Raw genomic sequence first — 22,316 nt, 5'->3', positions numbered from 1 at the left:
ATGTGTGAAAGATTTTCTGGTATTTTTATTGCTGAAAAATGTGTTAACCTACTGTACAATTCAGATTTAAGAGGAAGAAAAGTCTGGGGGAGAGCAGGACCCATAATGTACTTTCAATTAACGCTAGCTATAAACAGTCTTCATAATTTAGATGAAAACATTCACAAACACATACAGTCAATCAAGCTGCTACTAAAAACCCAGTTTTTTCTCACACTTTAGTAGCAGTATTAACTCACCTCTTAGCGAAAACCTCCTGTGTGAGATAGTCTCCATGTCTGCCTTCTCTTCAAAGGGTTGTCTGTCCTTCAGGTCTAGATTCCCTTGGGAAATGCTTTTAGCAGTGGAAAATTCCTTCAGTTCATCAGCAACATTGGCAATGGGAGGACCAGCCAACTCTAGGCTTCCCTTTCGGAGAGCAGCATGTCTAGGTTCTTTCTGACTGTCTCCTTCCTGAACTCTGTTGAAGACAATGTGAGAGGACTCTGTGTCCTCAAAGGACCCGTACTTTTGCACACCTCCATCTCCACCAGACCACACTCTCTTGCTTTCTGTCTCTCCAAATTCTCTCAACATCCCTTTGCTCCCAGTACACTCTACAGAAGGCTGCCGGGCCTGGGATTTCTGAGCAACTCGAACTGGAGTATCTGAATTTTCTGTTGAAGAAGGAAACTTATAGTCAGTGGAACTTGTTTGGTCATCCATAGAGTGCTTTGTCCGAAGATCCCCTGCATACATCGGAGTAGCTGTTGATGCTATGGTGGACACCGATGTGTTCACAGTAGGTGAGAAAGGGATGAGCTTCCCACTCTGCACCTGGGAGGACACAGTTAAACATAGTGAAAAACTGATATAGAAACACTGTCTACATAATTCTTGGCTTATGAACTGACAGATGGAAATACTACGTTTGGTGCAATTTCACTGCTCATCAGGGAATCAATCTTAGAGATAGTTACATAATGCATCTTATTATTCAGAGTCATCTGGGCAAAAAGCTGGTGGTGTATACAAGTTTTCTTACAAAATGGACTCGCTCCAGATGACTTTAGCAAGCAAATTATGAAAACAAGAAAAGAGACACATACTTGGTATGGTAATCTTTCTATGGAATCAAGTTATTACCAAATCCAGTACAGGGAAGAGTTCATAGGTGGATCACCTTAATTTTATCATTAATCTAAGCATAACACTATGCTTCCACATTTTAAAACATCCATGTACACTCAAATCAGATTACAGTGCACCCACCTGTTCCACCTCTACCAGCGTGACCGGCTGAGTTTGATAGCGTGCATTCATTCTCCTCTGCCTCACGTCTATTCTGTTTCGGGTAGAAATAGCTTTTGAGACTGGCTGGGACAATTTGTTAAACAAGGCCAACTTCTCTGCTAGGCTTAGAGTTGAGGAATCAGGTTCACCTTGTTCAGCGGAGTCTCTGCCCTCGTTTGCCTGCTCTCTGGCTAAAGCCTTTTGATGAGCAGATGCCTGTAATCTGAAAGGTTTTTAAAGTCAGTGGCAGATAAAAACAAACAAAAGCCCACCACTGGTTTTAGACATTTTTTTCCAAGTGTCACTTCTGATAAGTACCTTTCCCCCTTACATTTAAGACAAGTGTAGTAGTTGCTTGTTATTAAATAAGGCAGTGAAGGGCAGAGTAGACTGGAGACACTAATTTTACCAATTTCACAAAGAGATTTTTAGCTCTGAATTATTTCTAAAAATTGTATATTCTGTTTAAGAAATTGAAGTTGGCTCCCTAAGTTAGCTTATCTTAGGGAGAGAAGTTGTCTTGCTAATAGCAATAATCAGTAAGACTAAAGCATTACCTATGATTTATTTAGACATTAACTGAAAATGTGACTCAGAAGGTGGCCTTTTTATTTTAAATACCTAGAAAATAATATAGTCAGTCTGTCAAAACATTCTACCAAAACAGTTTTGATTTTTACTTATTAAATACAAGTGGGTTTAATTTTAGAGATTCTTTCACTTCTTCAGGCTAGTGTTTTCTCATAGGCTTCTGTCAGTTTTTGAAAAGGTACTTAAATTTATAACTCCCAGTGACTTGTAAAAATATGAGGGAAATGTCAGGTGATGACAAATCCCTCCAATTTCCAGGTAGAGATGAAAGTTTTCAGGTTAGATGGCTACAGTGAATTCTGGAAGGGTCAAGACAATGTACCTTCTAACAGTAGCAAATCCAGTTCTCAAGTCCAGTAAAAGGTAGATTTTGCCTTGACTCCAACTAATCACCAATTTACAAGTTGTTGCAGATGAAAGAGCCGTGTCAGTGTTGCAGGGTATAATGAGGATGGCAGTAAAGCAACCTGAGTCTTGGTGGCTTTCCTGAGCTTTCATGACCAACTGGGAGTAATGGCAACCTACTTCCCCCAAAGAGGTCCCTGCTGTGGGCTGTGTCAGCTTTATTTATTCACTGTCATTTCTTTCAATCTTATTTTTAGACTTTGTGCTTTGACCCATATCGATAAAATAGAGAAACAATTTACATGCTTTAAGGTCATAATTTTAAGACACAACAGTAAAATACCTAAGCTCAGGTACTATAAAGTCCTGTTGTCCCAATCCAAAAATAAAATGGCATTGTCTCACTAACCATTAGAAATGGGATTGTTTTTAACATGTATTTGTGCTTACAAGAATTTTTTAAAAACTGTACATATCAGAATTTCAACATTCATGTTAATGCCCATTTTTCTATTAGTCTTTATTAAGTGCTAATATTTTAGATGAAGAATGAAATTACTCTGGGATGTCATGATTATGAAAGACAATAGCAAAACAAATGGATAAGTGAGTTAGTGTGATCCCAGTGGCAATACTCAGTAAGTAGGTGGGTGAAGTATTTTCTCATGCAGGCCCCTATGAAGTTATCAGTGATAAAACAAAATGCCATGCATTCCCAGAACAACTCATTGCACCGACTTGTTATCAAACAAACGAGAAAGGCATTCAAGATTTTAAGACGCATCTGCCTTCTAGAGCCTTTGCTCTCGGTGCTGCATGCAGCTGTTCTTAACGGTACCTGGCAGGCTGCACAGTGCTCTTAGCTATAGTGGGACAGGGAAGTCTTGCCATTACAGGGTGGGTGGCCACAGAGCACGAAGCAGGGATAGGTTCACTTTAAAAGCAATTGCCAAAGAAGGAACATTCATAAGGAGAGAGAAGAAAAGAAGCATTAAGGAAAGCAAAATTTTCAGTTCAAAAATGTTAAATCAAAATATTTTAACAAAACTGTTTGCTAATTACTTTGGGAACATCACAAAAAGAACTTGAAAAGTAATTACAAACTTAGGAAAGAAGAGACAGAGGCTTATCCCAAAGTAAACGGGGTAAGAATAGGTTTTGCGCTTGGAAAGGAATTTCTGTCTTCAGAATAAATGCCTAGTTTATAAAAATAATTCTCAAAAAAGCTAACATCAAGAATCAGCAAATCAGTAGATTAGGCCCACACTATACAGTGTTGTTCTCAATCTTTTTATTTTTTTAATAAATCAGTGTCCTCTATATAATTTCTAAGTATTTCAGAGTGGATTTAGTGAGGTTTATAAAGTGGTCATTTTTGATTATTTACTATTTTGGTCCCAGGGTAGCTGCTTTGTATTCAAAAAGCAAAAAACAAGCAAACTGATTTACTAAGTGTTCTTAACGAATACAAGATGTGCTTATCCACAATCACCAAGAAGTTGAGAACAATTAGAGAAGGAATTGAAGGCAATGATCGAACAGTACGCTCAAAGGTGCAGGCCAAAATATAAAGCCTCTTAGGAATCAATAATCCTGGATGAGATGAACTTATTTTTTCCAGGATGTGTGTGTGTCTGTGTCCCTGGGAAGCACAAAAACAATGTTCAAAGAACTCATATTAGTCTTCACCTGATGAAATTCATTATCTTTGAATGAATTACTTTGGGAAATTCATTTTGAACATACTGGCACATACTGTTCAAAATTGATTTCCTGTAGTTTGGAAAACCATCAAACTTGTAATTAGCCGAAAAATTTTCTTTGGTGACAAAAAAAAAAAAAACAACACCTTTTTGAGATACATATATATGTAAAAATATTTATGGATGAAACAATATCTGGGTTTTGTTTGAAAATAATGTGGGATAAACAGGGAAGGGGCAGGGCAGCTGGGGAGCAGCACTGGCCTGAGTCGATGGTGGTTGACAGTGGGTGTGATTATATGGGATTCGCAAAATTAATCCCTCTTCTTTCATGTTTTAAATTTCACACCACAAGGAATACTTTAAAAAGGCACAGGGGAAAAACAATTACACAAAATTCCTCTTTAGGAGATACCTAGTATCTCTCGTTGCAAAGTTCAGAGAAATTTTAAGAAACATCCCTAAATATCAACTTCTCTGTGGCTTCCAATTAAACAATCTCCCGATCGCCTCATTTTTACTTAGAGAAGTCCTCAAATCTTTTTTAAAAACAACATTACAGCCATGGCCGGGAGGCCTGGAGGGAGACTTACGTGGCGGCGATGACCACCTCCTCGGTGGTGACAGGCTGGGTGTGAGATCTGTCCTGCAGGCGGCGAAGCCTTTGCTCCACAGCCGCATTTCTTGAGCGTCGCTTGGGAACATTTTTCTCATCAAAGGACTTTTCTAATTCCTAAAATGAGATGCATTGTAGAATCCTTATAAATTTGAGGAAGGGAAATAGGGGCAGCAAATATCCTTTCTGTTCCCTCCAGCAGGCCCCTGAGAGGCATGTGTCACTATCAGAAGCGCGTACTCGTGCTGTGTCAGCTATGGTCACACCAGCTAAGGGCACAGAGAGGCCCAGGAAGGCCCAAGGAAGGTGGTGGGCAGAGGGACAGGTGCAGGAAGCATGCAGAACAGTGGGACCCCTGCCCCAAGAATTCTCCACAGGGCCCTCAGCACACCTTACCCTGAACAGCAGCCTTTTGGCAGCAACACTTAGCTTGGCTCGTTCATCCACCTTTTCTTCATCTGTGAAAAGTCACAAAATCAGAATGGAACATTATAAGAAAATGTAGGTTAAATCTCTGAAAAGTATCCCAAGGCAGACCTGGAAAACCTTTGAATATCTGAAGGCTATACTAAATATTACAATATTGGCAATATTTTATTACACTAAATAAATAGATGTAGTAAAAATTACAAAATAGATATATTAAGAATTACAAATTAGAAGTAATAAAATTACAAAATTGGCAATATTTTTCCCTTTGGCTCACCTTTTCAATGAAAAGGTGCTGATTTCCATTGCAATTAACCAAACAAATCTGTCTGGACAGTAATTTTCTACCATAATATTTGAAAATTTGAGATTTAAGAATAGAATTTATGGAAGAGAATTCTTTACTGTTGTTAAATAGCAGCAGTAACAAGAAAAACCTGCTTATTTGGTTTAAATCAGTTGTTTTCATATTGTTCACTCCAATTCCTTAACTCTCAAAACTAAGCAAACACACATCTGAAAAATCTGAAAATCTGAAAATCTGAAACATCTGAAACATCTGAAAATCTCACCTAGATTTTATTATAGTCACAGACAAAAAAGTTGCAGAAAAGCTGCAGAAAAGAAAGAAAGTGTCATGCGCCATCATCTCATTCTCTCAAAAAGCAAACATCATATTATTTAAATCTGAGGTGGGTGAGATGACAAAGAAGAAAAAGGAAAATTACTTGCCTTCAGTCATTGGCATTTCTGATTTTGAAGTAGACCTGCAAAACACAATACCAAATAATAACAACAAAAATTAGCTGGTGGGAGAAGATTCAAACAGAACACAATATTTAAGGTAAAATTAAAAAACATTACATTCTCTTCAAAGAACATCATCCTGGTAGTGATTCTAGTCGTGACTGTGCATGTACAGTTGTTAGCGGACACTGTGGATTAAGTGTGCACACAACCCAACCAAGTACACACCCCTTCAGGAAAAACCAGGTTCAAGTATAACTTTTTAAACAATAGTGATAATTTTTTAGATGAGCCTTATTATTTCTGTGCATCAATCTGATAATATAAAACTCAACTACAACAAGCAAACACCTATAAAATGAATATAAAATCCCTTATTTTCACTGTAAAATCTGGTGCATACTCAATTTAGATTCTGATTTAACATGGGAATAAAACACTAAAACTTCAAATAAAGACAAATAATGTTTTCTTCTTCTTACCTTCTTAGCACATTTTAAACCTGCATCATCTGTTGTAATGGTCAAGGGTTTTTAAGAATACATTAATACCAGCCAAGTAATGATCCCTTACAGATTAGAATAAAGAATTGTGGAATCACTACATTCCGTTTAATTAGCATCAAAACCATCATTGTTGTAAAAATCCCGTATGATTTCTTTTCAGTTCCTAGACCATGGAACTACACGTACACATGCCTACCTATCCGATTCCTTTCGTTCTGCTGAGGTTATAGGTTGAGTTCTAAATCTCTCAGAAGTTTTCCTACTTTCACCAGGAGAAAAATAGCGTCTCGGTTTCCGGGGCCCTCTCTCCAGTTCCACACTGGTAGTCAAGCCAACTCCTTCGGTTGACCTCTCAAACCGTGATTGGCTTTTAGAGTCATAGGTAGAGTATATACAGAAGGGAAGACAGGGAGACAGAAAAAGAACAAAGCAAAGTTTATGCATCTCAGTGAGTCAAGGCACAGACACTGTCACTGCCAAATCCCACTGCATGCCTCTACCATGCACGTAAAGGAGGTGGAACATTCCAGAGCCCCAATCCTCTACTCCCCATTAGTAGGCAGAAGCAGAATGGTAGTTTTTGAGCCATTTCCTGGATGGTCTGCCCTGCACACTTGTGAGCTAAGCTTAACTATGACTCAATGCAGGACACCACACAAGTTGAGAAGTGAATAATTCTGCCAAGGACGTGCAAGTGACATATCTGAAAGACGTTTGAAACATCACCTACAGTTTAGGTTTCTTGCTAGAAGTGGCAGACTCCAGAAATGCATGTCGGAGCTGGGCAACAGAGACCCTGGTGTCCAGCATGCCAAACTCCATATGGGGCTCCTCAGCTTGGGAACGCTGCGGCTCCTGAGTAGAAGCTGGCTCCTTACAGTCCAGGGCCTGGAGCTGAGGGGGGCCTGTGTAGTCAGACAGGGATCGCACGAGAACCTTCTGCTTCTTCGTAGTTGTTTCCTTTTTGTGACCTGTCACCCTGGCATCCTGGGACACAGGCTCATCCTGAACATACAAAACCATTTCACTCCTTCCCGTTCTCTCAGATGGCTGGTGCTGAGCTTGTGACAGACTCTCTGCTTCCTTCTGCTGTTTTAAGGTGACTGTGCTAACAGTGGGCTTACCAAAGTTCTCATTTCCAGAAGGGTCTTGGTGGCTTCTTGATAATCCATGAGTCTCCGAAGACGACAGTGTTTTCCTGCTTTTCTCAAGAGCTTCGGTCAAGGACACATCTTCATCTGTTTTGGATTCACTACTAAGGAGAACTGGGGTATCCCTTTTCTCACCTTCTAGAACCTTCAGGGTGGGAGGCTTTATGACATTCTGGGTGGCTGATCCCACCCAGCTGTACTCAGATACATTTTCTGGGGTTTCTGAGGTCACCAGCTTGGCAGTGTGAGTGGGATCTGCTGGTTGACTGTAGCCCCGAATCTGCTGTCGTGCAGAGCTGGCTGCCTTGCTCACCACCCTATCGAAAGCAGAGTTCTCTGACTGAAGGGACAGGTAATGGATTGGCACTGGCTGCTGTCTCCTCTGAGTTAAGGACTCTGGGGCAAGGTCAGGACTGCTGCGAGCACTCTCCTCTTTCACCAATTTTTCTCTAACTTTAACTCTTTAAGAAAGAAAAAGGATTTAAGTTGCAATGTGGAGTAATTGCTAAACATGAAGAAAGCATGCTTGGGTCATAGAACACTACTGGATGGAAACCAACTCACAGAGAGAACAACTTGTATAAAAGAAATTTGGGGGTTTAATCTCAGAAACTCATCACTTGCTAAGTGAACGATTTTGAGGTGAGTTTTCAGATGTGCATATGTATACCAATAGGGTACAAAACTAATTCTACTATTTATAGAGTTGAGAGGAATTTGATGCAATGCTGTAAGAGAATGGATGCCTCCTGGCTAACTGAGTATCCAGAGGCTTCAGGAAAACTCATTAATATTCACCACCAACATGCAGCAGGGCACACGGAGGCTGGTGCTGAGTCAGCTGGCCTACATGTATGGATGGTGGAGATAATTACACATGTACACCTACTGACCAAATGTAACTTGTTTCCTGGAAATATAAGTGCATTTATGACTATGATTATCATTACTATTGCTACAGAGCTCAAGACACAACAATCACCTCTTTTCAAGCACCCAACTAAACATTCACAAGCTTTTTCATGCAATGCAGACTATATTCATTCATACATAAAACAAGAGGCTAATTTGGACATCATGACAACTCATAATTGTAGCACCAAGAAGATATTAGAGAAGAGAAATTTGTTGAAAGTATTAATGAACAGAACATTTTCTCCCCCTTGGAAGTGCTGTTATGCCCATAGTTAAAAAGTAATCTAAAGAGATATTGTTCTGATTGTTTCTTAAACTATTTAAATATCTGACAGCAAAACTAAAATGCATTTTGAATGCTACAGATTTTTTTTTCCATTGCTGCAGAAAAAGAGTGGCTCTACAGCTCTGGCTGCAGAACCTAGAAACTCAGTTCAATGTCTGGCTCCGTCAGGTCTAACTGTGTGGTCTCAGGCAACTCACCTGACTCCCTTGCTGTTTCCTTTAAGTGGAAAGAATGGTGACCAAATGTTATGTAATATTTGCAAAACACATAGCTTAGGGCTTGCAAAGAGTAACCTTTACTAATGCTAACAAGTTCTTAGTTTTACTTTTTTTGAACTATGTAGATAGAAAAGGGAAAATGAAGACTGTATTACTTTTTGGGGTTAATTTCTACAATGTAAAGAATGCTTTTGAAGCAGAAAAAGTTATTTCTTGGGAAATGTTAAACCTTCATTTATTTAAAATCAATCAGCAGAAATAATTTTATACATATGTATACACATATATAAATATATATATTTTTGAAAAGAGTATTTCCTTAAATGACAAATACAACCTGGAAAAAAAGTCTGCTAAATTTTATATAAACTCCTACATGTTTATCTACATAAGTTATAGGATATCTATGTACATTTCATTAAAGAAAAATCAAAGATGTCTAAAGGGCAGTTCCCATGAACAATTCAAGGAGAAAAAGCATCTTGAGTTATTTTCCCTACAGACTAGTCAGTGTTGGAAGTTTTCATATTTATACGCTTTGTTAATCAAAAGAAGACTGAAAAGTGGTTCAAGTTCTCCTGTGGAATGTGTCTTTCTAATCAGAGACAATGTTGTCCTCAGTGGAGAACAAAGTGACTGTTAGAAACTCAATATATGAATGCTTTGTCCTGCCAATGACTTACTCATTCTTAGTCCTTCCGCCTCTCCCTGCCCCCAACCTTAAAAATGAAATGACAGGGGTTTTTGTCTACTTTTAAAACCACATGCCCTGAATCTAACTGTTGAGAATTAACTTCTGGTTTAGAAATGAAAAGACATGAAAACAAAGAGGCTGGAAGAGCTGGGCCGAGGGGGTGTGTGGAGTGCTGACAAGTTGGGTTAGTGAGACTCCAGAGCAACCAGAAGTGCCCTCATCCTTAGGTCCTCCTGGCCCCCCACTGGTAGCATGTGAGTTGGCGAGAAAGAGAAAAGTAGGTGAAGTAAGGATTATCAAAAAGAGGAAATAAAGGGTGGAAGATGAGATACTATTATATTAGCAGGGATTAGGGCAATTGTAGAAGAAAAGAAATGATTAGAAATTAACTTCCAACAGTCTATTTTGAATACATGGTTTTCAAACACATTGCCATTAAAAAGAGGAAAGTTAGCATTGGGTGGTTGGTGGAACAGTAAAGTAGATCAGTAGAGGCAGTACAAGCACTTGCCAAACATAAGCCCAGAATTTCAACTTGGGTTATACCTGGAAGGCCAGTTGATAAGTGAAGGTGTGTCTCCTTCGGAATCTTTCTGGAGAAACCACTCATGTTTGGGTTTCCCGGGACTATCATGTACAAGAAACAAAACTTCAGATACTTTCTATTAAAATGTCAACATATAGACAGACTTGACTATAATTTAAAATCTAAAGGCTGACTTTTGTTAAGTAAAGAATAATCCTGGCTTTTGAAAATATATAAGCACATTTTGCCAAGGGGTTCCTAGTCACTCATGGAATTTCCAGGACATAGGCTCACTACTAAAATCCAGAAATAAATGAATATATCTAAGAAAATTTCACTAAAAAAATGTTTTTCCAGTAATTTGAAAAACCCATGCATCTGTTATAGTTTTATTCTGCCCACAGATACCAGACAATTCTCTTATAAGAAGTTTGATTAGAAATATGCAACTTAACTTCTATATGTTTGGTTAAGGTACACTGGTAAATAGCCAAGTATGAAAATAGTGTCCATGCAAAACAATACATATGAAATAAAGGTAATATACAAAAGAAATTCAATAAGATTGTATATTTAGTTTAATAGACATTTTCCTTTTGTATTTTATCACTGAATAATGCAATCAACATAACAGTTACCAACACTAATTCTGATTTATCCAATAAATCTTTATTCAATTCCTACTATATACAATGAAAGCATCAAGCTAGATTCTGAGAAGTAACCATGATGACTCATGCATCATCTGGCCATTAAAAATCTTACAAATTTCTAGGTAAAATAATAGATGATTTACACCCTCATTCTTCAACACACAATCAAATACAATAAAAGACTGAATGTGACAAAGTAATTTTACCAGGCTAAAGATACTTTAGAGAAAAATTATAGATAAGAAAAACTTTATGGTAACTGTGTAAAGCAAGACACAGGATGAAAACTCAATAATCTGCATTCTCTAAGATGCCAATCTCACAGTTATTTTAAAGCTCAAGTACTTTGTATAAAAAAATGTTTTGTAAACTGTGAAGAGCTGTGAAACTTTCTTAACATGAGCTTCATCAGTAAGACTAATATTTGGTCAGTGGTACCATAAAATTTGATGAGGAGCTTTTTTAAGAATATGTTGAATCAGCATTTGTAAAATGGAAATCATACATAGTTACTAGGGTGTTTGCTGGGCTCCATTTACTTATTAAAATTTAGATAGGGTACTACTCAAAAAACCAAGTAACTGCTATTACAATGGTAGTGATTACTCAAACTACTTGCCTGTATTCTCTTATAGTATAGAAAGAAAAAAAATGAAAATTTTATATGCTAGTTGAAATGTTTACTAGCTCCAAACTTTACCAACCATTTATAATAAATACAAATGTACATAACTAGAAATAAACAAGTGCATTAAACAAACACAGATACTATTATTTCATGTAGTATTCTTTAACATTTGGCTTAATAATTTTTAATAATTAAGGCTTGCTTAGACAATTAACTGTGGGAAGGGGTTGTTTTATACAACATGATGAGCTGAATAAATGAAGTGTCCTGCTATGTGAGCCAAGCCAGGGCCTGGCAAACAGAGTCAGATTCAAAGTATTGATAGACAGATGCACAGTGGTGACAGAAACATTTTTTTTAATCTCAACTAGGATAATAGTCACACATTTCCCAAAATTCACCAACCTGCATCCTTTAACTATTATTATAGGTGCATTTTGATGGAAATTATATCTCAATTAAAAAGCATATCACTTTTGGAAGACAGAATGAAGAATTCTTGGGTAGTAAAAAAGTGGAAATGCAGAGTCTTCTTAGGGCAAAACAGGGTCAATAAATGACATAAAAATTTTTTTCCTGTCCTCAGCTAATCTCAGTGCTAAACACCCCAGTCAAGTAAGTGGGCTGGGAGAAGACATGCACAGACAGGCCTGAGAAATGGTGCTGGAACAGGCCCTCTGGATTTGGATTTCCTTATCTCTTGTTTAGATTCTACTCATCCTTCCTAGAATGAAGTAATCTAGGGACTCAACTCCTTAGGCATGAGACTCCCCTAGAATCACCCTTTCAGGGGTAGAGGCTGAGTTCACAAGACTATAACAAAAACCAGTGGTTTTAGCTCAGTTATCATGACTCCTACTCACAGTTTAATAATTACAAGCACACTGATCCCAGACCATATATAGGCATTCTAACATAAGGTAGACTGAAAAGAAACTTTAGTATAAACATGAGATACTTACTCCACATGGGTTCTGATTGGTGCTGCTGGGCTATGAGAAGATGCCTGGCTCACACCACAATGAAAATGAGCACCACCACAGCCTGCTGGCTAGATCAGCTGATGTTTGTACCAGGAAGTGTACAACCCTCTTATAGGCTGTGGGCTGATAAATGGTTTGCATATTGGCTATTTCAAGTAACACTGCTATAGTTGCTGATATTTTAATAAAACGTAGAAAACAGCAGAACATTCATTCAAAAATGATGTATTGAGCCACAGGGCATGTACTGATACTGGGCAGTAGCAGGGAAGAGGTAAGAAAATGACTAAGACAAGGTATCTACCTTTCTTTAGCACTACTAAATAAAGCACTACTACTATCACTGATGTCATCCTTATCAACCTTTCAGACTAGCATAATACCACATTCACGGTACTACATTTAGGGGATCTGACAATTGCCACAGTCCTTTTCTGGATATGTCAGCCTTTTGTAGAATAATGGGCATTTGAATGGCTTTTTTCCTAAGACATGAGGTGCATATGAAGTTGCATGTGTGAGATACCTCATTTGGTTAATGATCTCTTTCTTCTCTTTTCCTTTCTGGCAGAATCATTGATCAGAAGCAGAATGATAACAATAGAGCTCTCTGTATAAAACCAAGCTTCAGCTTTTTAACTGCTTTGGAAAAATGACAATCTGATAATGAGATGAGAAGACGGACAGATGTGTGAGTTTTAGGCACCAGAGAATGTACAGAGTCCAAAAATGATTCCAATGTCTATTAAGATAGAGAGAAGTTTATAAAAACTTGGAAAGTTCAAGAAAGCAGGGCAGATGGGAAGATGGACTCTCTGGACATGTCTCATTTGTCAAAAGCCCAATTAAAATAAGAGACCCAGCTGTAATCTGATCACTAAAGAATACAGATGGGCAGTACTACTGTGTGATTGACAGGTCACTTTTATTAATGTACCCCAAGTTTGCACTAGCCATCTTGGCAGTCACATAAAGAACCTGCTGTCAACTAAAATTCCTAGGTCAATTTCCCATGAACTGTTGTTAAATCAAGTTTCCCTTATCCTGAACTTGAATAATTTTTTGCCCTCTAAATAAAAGACTTCATTAAATTTCATCTTCTAATTTCCAACCACTGTTCCAGGTACTTATGCTCTGCTGTTTCCATGCTTTAGTCCTCTCGCCTGTCCCCTTCCCTCCCTCTCTGTCTTCCTTTTTTCCTCTCATCTCTCTTCCCCATCTATCCCTCCCCCACCTTTCTTTCTGTATCAAATGTATTAACAATCCCTCCTCCAGAAATCTTATCACTGAATCACTGATATCTTTCATATTATTTGATGCGATGCTAAATGTGTCCAAGTTCATGAAACAGCCAACCTGGAAGTAGAGACTGCATTATCTCATATCTGGGTAACTACAACTACCACTTCAGTGGTCTCCCTACCTGGAATCATTTCTACTTCATATTAATCCTCCAAACTTCTCTGACATCTTTCTAAAATATATAACTAATCACCCTTCTTTTAAAATTTTTCCAGTAACTCCCATCATCCACAGGGATAAGGTAATTGCTTGTCATAGGCACTCTGGGATGGGTTGCCACATGGCTCTCCCACCTCATCCTGCCCCCTCCCTAGGTCTGCATTGAATGGCTGTGCCTTCATGCCTAGACCAGGCTCCTGTATTTGTCTGACAGTTCACTACATCTTTAAGAATGCAGTTCAACTATGACCACTTCTCCAAGGGGGAAGAATTAACGCACTATCTTCTATCTTCGGATTTCTGTGACATGTGCCAACCTCAGGTTCTAGAAACTCTCCTCCCCTGCCCATTGTGTTGTAGTTATTTCCCCCAAATTTTTGGTTTGTTTTGAATGATATACCCATCTAGTAGCACAATGTCTGGCACACAGAAGGCTCAAGGTAGTGTTCTTGAATGATTAAACTACTTTAGAACTGAAATTGACCCATAAAATACTGATGAAGTAGGGATGGGTAGACAGATGCCTACTGAGTTTATATCCTCTTAGGTTACAAGATTTCATTCTGTTTGTGAGGATGAGGCTTTTAAATACCTTATGTAAATTCACATATATTGTTTCTATAATACCGCCGATCTTCCTAAAATTTCTAAACTTCAAAGGGAAAAAAGGCAGCAAACTCTCTCTTTCACAATGATGGAAAATGGAAGCTACACAAATAGCAAGAAAAAAGTAAAATGGAAAGAACTCTGATGGATTTAGGGAACTTGAGTGAGTGAACAGTGAATGGATAATGAACTCACTTTTGTCAAAGTAGTTAACAGTCTTAATCCAGTTACTTAAATTCTTCAGTCTTTAGGTGTTTTTTTTTTTTTTTCTCATGGATAAAAAATATTTTTGAAGTAAATAATCTCTAAGTTTCCTTCTGGTCCTAAGAATTCAAAATTATTTAACACAGAGAATCTGGTTTGCGGGGTCTTAGGTAGAGACCATGGGGAGGAGTTTCCTCTGCTGGGAGAGGATTATAGGGCCACTAGGGATGAGTGCACCATAAGATGGAGACCTTGGGTGTAACAGAACTTTTTATGATATGGCAACTTGCTGGCAGAGAATTACATTGCCAGGAAATAAGTGCTTACCCTTTTGATAGAGGACAGGAATTACCCTTGGTTTCTATTCCTGAATATAACAATAACAATATGTTTTAACTCCTCATAACCCCTAAGTGCCAACAGACTACAAGTGCTTCCTGCTACCAAAGTAAAGTGAAATCCAGCACAGGAAAATCAGTTTTACCCTGTGGGTGTCATCTCATTATTTTTATTTTATTGGCTTAAAGTTGCTTATTTGGAAAAACTGTTTTGCCTATGTGCAAAGAAGTATGAATGGGCAAAGGACATGCACAGAAGCAACAATGCATTAACAGTCTCGCATGCTTTTGGATTTTTATAATAGCAAATATTTTGGGTGACCTTCATATTAAATTCAATGGACAGAAACTGTTATTTGACAGTAAGAACAGAATGAAAAAAAAAAATGGTGGGGTCAGGGAGGATTAGTTAACCACAAACTAAGAGGCAAAAGCTTGTAGGGAGGGCAGATGATTGGGATTTCAGGGACTGAAACATTAGAACAATTCTATTCCAAATGCTAGAATGAATCTGTGAGGGGTACCTAGAAGTATCTATTTTTAGCGTGTGGATTCTCAGAGATCTTTGTTTTTGACAACACTCTGCCTTGACTGGGAGCATGTGCTAAAGAGCCTGTCTATCACGGAGACAGGAGCTGAGACAGGAATGCTGAGAGTCCAGCAGAGTCAGCATCACTCCTTATAGATATTTCTATCAGTGTTAACATTTAATTCAAACCATGAGGACTCATCCTGTCATTAGGAGGTGAGAAATGCAATCAGAAAAAAAAAAAAAAAACCTACAAAAGCACAGCATGATCCTTTTCCTTCTGAGTTGACTATAGTTTCATGTTACAGTTTTGCAGAACAGGCTCACTTTGGAGGGTGCCTTGATATATATAGCCTTCTGAGCCAATCCCCCAGATCTCTGTCACAGGGGCTCGCCCAAAACCATCATTACCAGTCACAGCTCTCCCTGAATCAAGTCAACTTTCAGCATCAGTTCTACATGATGGCCATCATCATTTTGTGACCACTAATGATATAATTTGCTAAGTGGGAGGAGAAGTAGGGATGGTACTGGTATTGCTAAAAAAAAAAAATGATCAAGGGTTTTGTAGATCACTAGAAAGAAATAGGTAAGTCATAGTTGATGTTTAGGAAAATAGCAGCTATAGGACTTGAAGTAGTGAGTTCCATTCAGAGAAGCAACCACTAAGTCTTGGGTATGATTTCAGAAAAACCAAGAAAGAAAAAGGCAAATATTAAAAGCAGGTGAGAAACAGTGGAAGAAAGGTCAAGACCTTTCCTGAGGTCTTGCAGTGAGCCTCCATGCAGTGAGGCTTCCATGAACATCTCCCATGACACCTGTCCAGCTGATTATTTTTAAAAAAGAAGATACATAAAAAATGAACATGACAAAAAGAATACAAGATTTCCTGCTTTGGTAGAAGCTGTTTTTATATTATGGAAATGTAAAAATCATATCCCATATTATTTCTCCAGTGAGCCAAGACCTGCACTGAATGACCAGAACACTCATACTCCAGCACCCAGACAGCAGAGGGGAGATGACCCCTTCCCTGTGCGAACCAGCCCGCCCAGGCTGAACACTTACCTGGATCTTGCCTCAGTGGGGAATGATGGGTCACCAGCAGAGAGGCTTGACTGTCGAGGAGAGGAGTGGGACATGGTAGGCATTTGCTTTGGGGACCTTGGCACATCACTGAAGGAGCAGTCTCCTGCAGAGAGTGGGAAGGAAGACGAACTCTCCACCTTTGGGGGCGGATCCTGGGCTTGCTCGGGGGTGCTCCGCTCTCGATCTCGTCTTTGGTTCTCCACATTAAGCAGCACCTCTGTGTGGGAAACACCATCACTCCCGTGGAGGCCATAGTCCTTGGATTCAGCCACATAGGTCCTGAACCCCATGATCTCAGTCCTAGGATATGGAGAACTCGAATCTTTGCTTGACTCTTCCCATTTGTCACTTTTTCCTCCCCTTTTCTCTACTGCATCGGGATCTTTCCTGGACTTGGCATATCGAGCTGGAGATTCAGAGTCAGCTTCAGAATCCAGAGTGAGCCCATATTTTTCTGCCAGCTGCCGTCTCCTCTCTGCTTTGTACCTCGCAATCCTTTCAGCCTTGGATTCAAGCCCCTGGGTGTCCATGGTACCTGAACCACAGGATGAGTCACCATGGATGCCTGAAGTTTCTGTGCAATGCTTGGACTGAGTCTGCTTCTCTAAAGAAGAATCGGAAGTGTCTTCCTCTTCATTTGATCGGCCTACAAGAAGATCACATGGATGTTGACACAGTAAAGACACATTCACTCTTCTCTGTCCTACACACAATGCACACTGAAGCACCCATCTTGGGAAGGACCAGTTTCTCACGTGGCCAGTGACCAAGGACTTACCTGAGGTGCTGAAGATCTGTGGTGAAATATACAAAGCATGAGTGTTCTACAGGTTCCCCAAGCTGAGAAAACCACAGCCTCAACTAAAGCTCAGTCCCTCACTCCTAGAGCTCCTCATTCTTGCTGCTCAGAGTTTATTTCCCCTATTTATTTTCTTTGCTTTTGAGTGTAATATTTCATGTGTGAAGTCAGAGGACTAGTTCAGAGCCCTCTGGAAAAGATAAAAGATATCAAACTTCTGTAATTTGACAAGTGACAGATTGTGGTTTCACAGGATCTGATAGTAACCATAACAATAAAGACCCATATCAATAATCACCAGGTTGTTTTTCCTTTTTACAGAAGTGACTTTTTTTAACTGAGCACTCATGCTTGATGTAGACTATCTCTAACAGGAAAACATGGGAGGTAAAAGCTCAAATCACCATAATCATTAACCTATATCAATGAAGTGTTAATATGCCAAGCATTTCTGCATATTCCATCTTCTCTTTTATATAACTTTTTCTTTTTTTTTACATGAAATAATTCTCCTTATAGTTATATAATGTTATATATTAATTAATGTATTATATGTAAAACATCTCCCTATATTTGGAAATTTTGAAGGCATCTTTTTTTTTAAGAGTTACTAATATTCTATCCACCAGGAATTTCACAATTAACTTAACTCTTCTCATATTGATGGATATTTAACTCTTTCCTAACTTTAAATCAGTCTGATTTTCTGATTACCACCACAACAGCAAAAAGTAAGTACCTTTACCAAAGAACACATCATGTTAAGATACTGCTAGATTGTCAAATTAATTTTACACTCAAATTAAATTTACACTTAAATTTGCAATATGTGCTCTCCCTCACAGTTTTAATTTTAAGAAATTTCATTTTCTCATGACAAAAATGAGAGTAGATGTATTTAAATTATTTATTATCCATTTGCGTTACTATCCCTTCCTTCTCGGCAATACCTGGTCGTGTTTACTGTTCTATAGTCTACTGATTCACGGTGTCATTTTTATTGGTTGGTGTCAACTTTTAAAGGAATATCCTTCCTTTTTCTTATTCATGAGTATTTTCAAACTCACTTGTCTAATTTTTTATGCAATGTTTACATAAGATTTTCTTTGGAATACAGATGCTGGTATGCAGTCAAGTCAACTGAGGTGGTCATTTGTGATTTCTCCAGCTTTTTCTGGGCTTTGAGAGTCCTTTTCCTTCTAACCTAAATGAAATAATCATCTATGTTTTATTATTTTTTTTTTAAATCAATGATGTGATTAACTGGACCTTATTGTTGTGTTTGGTAGGAAGTGAGAAGAAGGAAACTTCTTTTCCCTCAATCCACTGCTTTTCCATTTCCCCAAACCATTTTATCATGTAAATTTTCTTTTTCTCACTAATGAGTAATGTTTAAATAATCATGAAGTATATCAGTTAACATTATATATATATAACATAACATTTTATTAATATTTATATATATTAATTTTATCAATATAAATTTTGGTACTTGTCTATTCTTGACTTTCCATGTGTGTAATTAAAAAAAATTAGTTCTTTAATGACAATAGAAGATCATAAAATGCAGAGATAAGAAAGTTGATTGCATCATGAAGTGATATCTACAGCCCACTAAGGGGAAGAAACTAGAAAAACTGGCTATAAAAAGCAGCAAAGAGAGCCATAGGGGCAGGGACTGGGGTAGAAGAACCAGGCTTAAATGCGTCATCCTTCCCCATAGTCAAGGTGAATACTTGCTGCCCCTGATGATCAAGGAAAAGCTAAGTCACTTTTTTTTTTTTTTTTTTTAGCTAAGTCACTTTGGACATGTTTAATATGAAATAAATTTGTAATGAACTGAAAATTACATACATTAAAATAATTTAAGTAGGTGTTTATTACAAAAACCCTACTCATTTTAGGTCTAGGTTTGCCCTTAGTGTTCTCTACTGAAAGCAGTTCTGCCTTGCGTTTGGCAACCGGGGTGTTCTATTTAAGCCAATAATAAGAGGAACACCTCTGTTAAAAGAGAGACAGTGAGTCCCAAATGGTGTCACTTGTGCTAAGGTTTATATGACCAAACTAAAACTTACTAAGTAACTTACGTTTTAACTTCTCCCAGAAATGTAACCTTTAATTGGATAATCTGGAATTACTTGATAGGAAATAATAAGGTAATCTGTCTGATAGACCCCTTTTATTCCCATCGGAAGGTGACTTTGCCTGAAGTAATCCTCTTCTTTGCTTTCTCTGCCGCCTTTCTGTCTATAAAATCCCTCCACTTTAGATAGCTCTTCAAAGCTCCTTCCTCCTTGTTCGATGGGATGCTGCCCAATTCTTGAATTGTTAGAAAACTGATTCAATCTTTAAATTTACATGGTTAAAAAAACAGCAAATAAGAGACTCTGAAATTTTTCAGGCAATAGGATATTATATATAGAAATCCTGAAGAATCCACCAAAAAGTTATTACAAACAACAGAGGAATTCAGCAAAGTGGCAGATTACAAAATCAACATACAAAAATCTAAGTCTTTTTACACATAAACAAGAAACAAAAGAAATTAAGAATAATTCCATTTATAATGAGGCATAAAAACATACAATTCAATGATAAAAAAGTAATTAACTCAATTAGTAAATGGGCAGAAGACATGAACAGACAATTCACCGAAGGACCCTGTTACAAAACAGGGTTGGTGGGAGCATAAACCAGTGCAACCTTTATGAAAGCCATCTGGATTTACTTTAAGAATCCAAAAATGGAAACACCATACTACCCACCATTCCCATTCTTGGGCAGACCTCCAAAGAATATGAAGCCATGGATGTCTTCATATTTTGTCGAACAAAACCCCACGTGTTCCACAATGTTCATAGCATTAATCACAACAGCCTGCACATGAAAGCTGCCTAATGTCTACTGATGGACAACTGGATGAAGAAGATGTGGTATAGCCACACCATGGAGCACCATACAGCCATAAAAAAGGTGAAATGCGGGCATTCTTGACAAAATGGAGGTAGTTTGAGAAAATTACATGTAGTAAAGCAAGGCAGCACAATAAAAACAAATACTGGACAAATGCATAGCAGACAATTTGAAAACACAAAACACTTCCAAAAATCAGCGGACATCAACAAATACTATTGAAGACTCTGAGGTTAAAAAGGATGGTCAAGGGAAATGGGCGAGGGTATATAGGGAAAGTGGTGGAAAAAAAATTACAGATGACTACTGAAAATAGTAAAAACTTCTGTGCTTGGATAAAAGTATTAGTGGAAGGTCCATGTAAACATAAATAAATCAATAAATTTACTTGGTTGAACTGTTTTTAAACGTGTCTTATTTAGTCCCTTTAGCAAACAAAACCTCTACTAAGAATCTCTGTTGAAGAGGAAGTCACAAGTCCTGCCACACTTGAGGTCCCAGGCTAAGGTGGAAAATGACTGGTTATGAATTACCCAGCAGTGTGCCAAGGGGAGTCATCTTTTACTGCCTTGATACCAGAGGAACAGTCTGGCATGAGGAAGGCAGAACTGACATATGTGTTGAGGGTTTTAACGAATACATGTATTTATTAAATAATTTTACCTACATAATTCATTTTTGTGGAATATATTGTTTTCCAGTACGACCAGGCAGAAGCCCCTCCAGGAGCCTGCCTGAATAGGGGCGGGTGGGCACCCTTGCTCACCAATGTGGGGGCTGGCTGGGTCCGTGGCTCGCATGTATCTGGGAGTGTCTTCTTCCAGCAGGCGATGAGTGACTAACCCTGTGCAGCTCTGCAAGAGGATAGGTTGGGCATCGCTTTCAATTCCTTCCAAGCGCCTGGCAATTCTTTCTTTTCTGTGCAAGACACCAAAAAAGGCATAGTGAGCAGTAGGGATCAATCCTAAGAGAAAACTGAATACTGCTTTGCCAAGCTCTTCTACTTCTTAATTATTTATAATAAATATCTTACCTTTTCATTTCTAAAAATTCTTTTCTCTTTGGCTCAAAGATTTTTCTTAATTCTGCAACTAAAGCAAATAAAATATATAAAAATATAGTCCAGTATTTAGTAGTCATCATTTATTTAATTCACTCATGCAAAATTTATCCATCCAGCCATCTATATTTTTTTGAACTCATATTTTTGTTCTTGGATCCCACACAAGTGATACAAAAAACTAACAAAGTTCAGGCTTCCCTAGAGATTGTCTTCCAGTAGGGGAGGCAGATTGCTAAATGAATAAGTATAAACCTCCATCCTCACTCCCACATGCACACATCGCAGGTCAAGCTAAGAAGTAAAACCATGAAGGTAAAGAGACAGAGTGACAGGAGTGAGTTTTATTTCATCCACAGAAGTCAGAGGTGGCCTATCTCATTTATTTTTAAGTTTTATTAGGTTTAACAAAGTATTTTAAGCTTTTCAATATGGAAAACTACAAACATCTGCAAAAGTAAATACCAGTCCCTATGAACCCCACATGCCCAGCAGCAAGCCACAAAATCATAAACTCACACCACTTGTCTATTTCATGCTGTCATTTACCTGTAAGTATGTGCAACTACCTGGTTGTTTCCAGTTGTACCTAACGCAGCATATCTTGGTTAAATACAATTTAGATTAATAAAGTTCCTAAGTCTTCCCTTACAGCCTTTAACTGGGAGGAAATGCTAATAGTCGCCTTGCAATAACTGAAGCGGATGATGGATATAGTAATAACCCTAACTCTTCTGGCAATTATGGTTGATCAGATAAATATTTTGCTGACATTTGCGTCTCATGTGATACTGACCAGAAGAATATTATGAAGATGCCAAACAACTGTTGTTGGGGAAAATGGAAAAATTTGGTGGAGAATAAAAGTCCCCTCTTCTTGCTTCCTCCTCAGTAAATGAATTCATAAGGGTTCATTTGAGTTCCTCCTTTTGAGGACCCCGGAAAGGGTGGGAGAGGGAAGGGAGCTGCTGATAGTCCCATCCCAAAGAAGAGGGTATGAACACATGAAATTCAATTTTCAGCTGCTTCAACATCCATTTTTATTCTTTTAAAA

At 38.1% G+C, this 22,316-nt stretch overlaps 1 protein-coding gene across 2 annotated transcripts in view; it reads right to left on the bottom strand.

Annotated features, from left to right (window-relative positions):
* The window catches only part of SVIL (supervillin), a gene marked incomplete at its 3' end in the record, with an annotated part of 87,299 nt that overhangs the window by 53,755 nt on the left and 11,228 nt on the right, over window positions 1-22,316 (bottom strand). Inside the window, exons 4-15 of one of the 2 annotated variants that reach the window (XM_084253562.1) lie at window positions 21,236-21,293; window positions 20,969-21,120; window positions 16,470-17,136; window positions 10,020-10,100; window positions 6,940-7,821; window positions 6,406-6,576; window positions 5,689-5,723; window positions 4,924-4,985; window positions 4,505-4,644; window positions 3,047-3,142; window positions 1,252-1,495; window positions 240-816 (exon numbers count right to left, since the gene is read on the bottom strand). In XM_084253562.1, coding sequence (XP_084109688.1) covers window positions 240-816; window positions 1,252-1,495; window positions 3,047-3,142; window positions 4,505-4,644; window positions 4,924-4,985; window positions 5,689-5,723; window positions 6,406-6,576; window positions 6,940-7,821; window positions 10,020-10,100; window positions 16,470-17,136; window positions 20,969-21,120; window positions 21,236-21,293 — 3,165 coding nt within the window. The remainder of the gene's footprint in view (window positions 1-239; window positions 817-1,251; window positions 1,496-3,046; window positions 3,143-4,504; window positions 4,645-4,923; window positions 4,986-5,688; window positions 5,724-6,405; window positions 6,577-6,939; window positions 7,822-10,019; window positions 10,101-16,469; window positions 17,137-20,968; window positions 21,121-21,235; window positions 21,294-22,316) is intronic. The other variant, XM_084253563.1, reaches the window with a different exon arrangement.

The sequence above is a fragment of the Talpa europaea genome (assembly GCF_964194135.1).
Source record: "Talpa europaea genome assembly, chromosome: 14".
Taxonomy (NCBI): domain Eukaryota; kingdom Metazoa; phylum Chordata; class Mammalia; order Eulipotyphla; family Talpidae; genus Talpa; species Talpa europaea.
The sequence above is the reverse complement of the archived record's forward strand: the minus strand, read 5'-3'. Positions and strand labels throughout refer to the sequence as shown.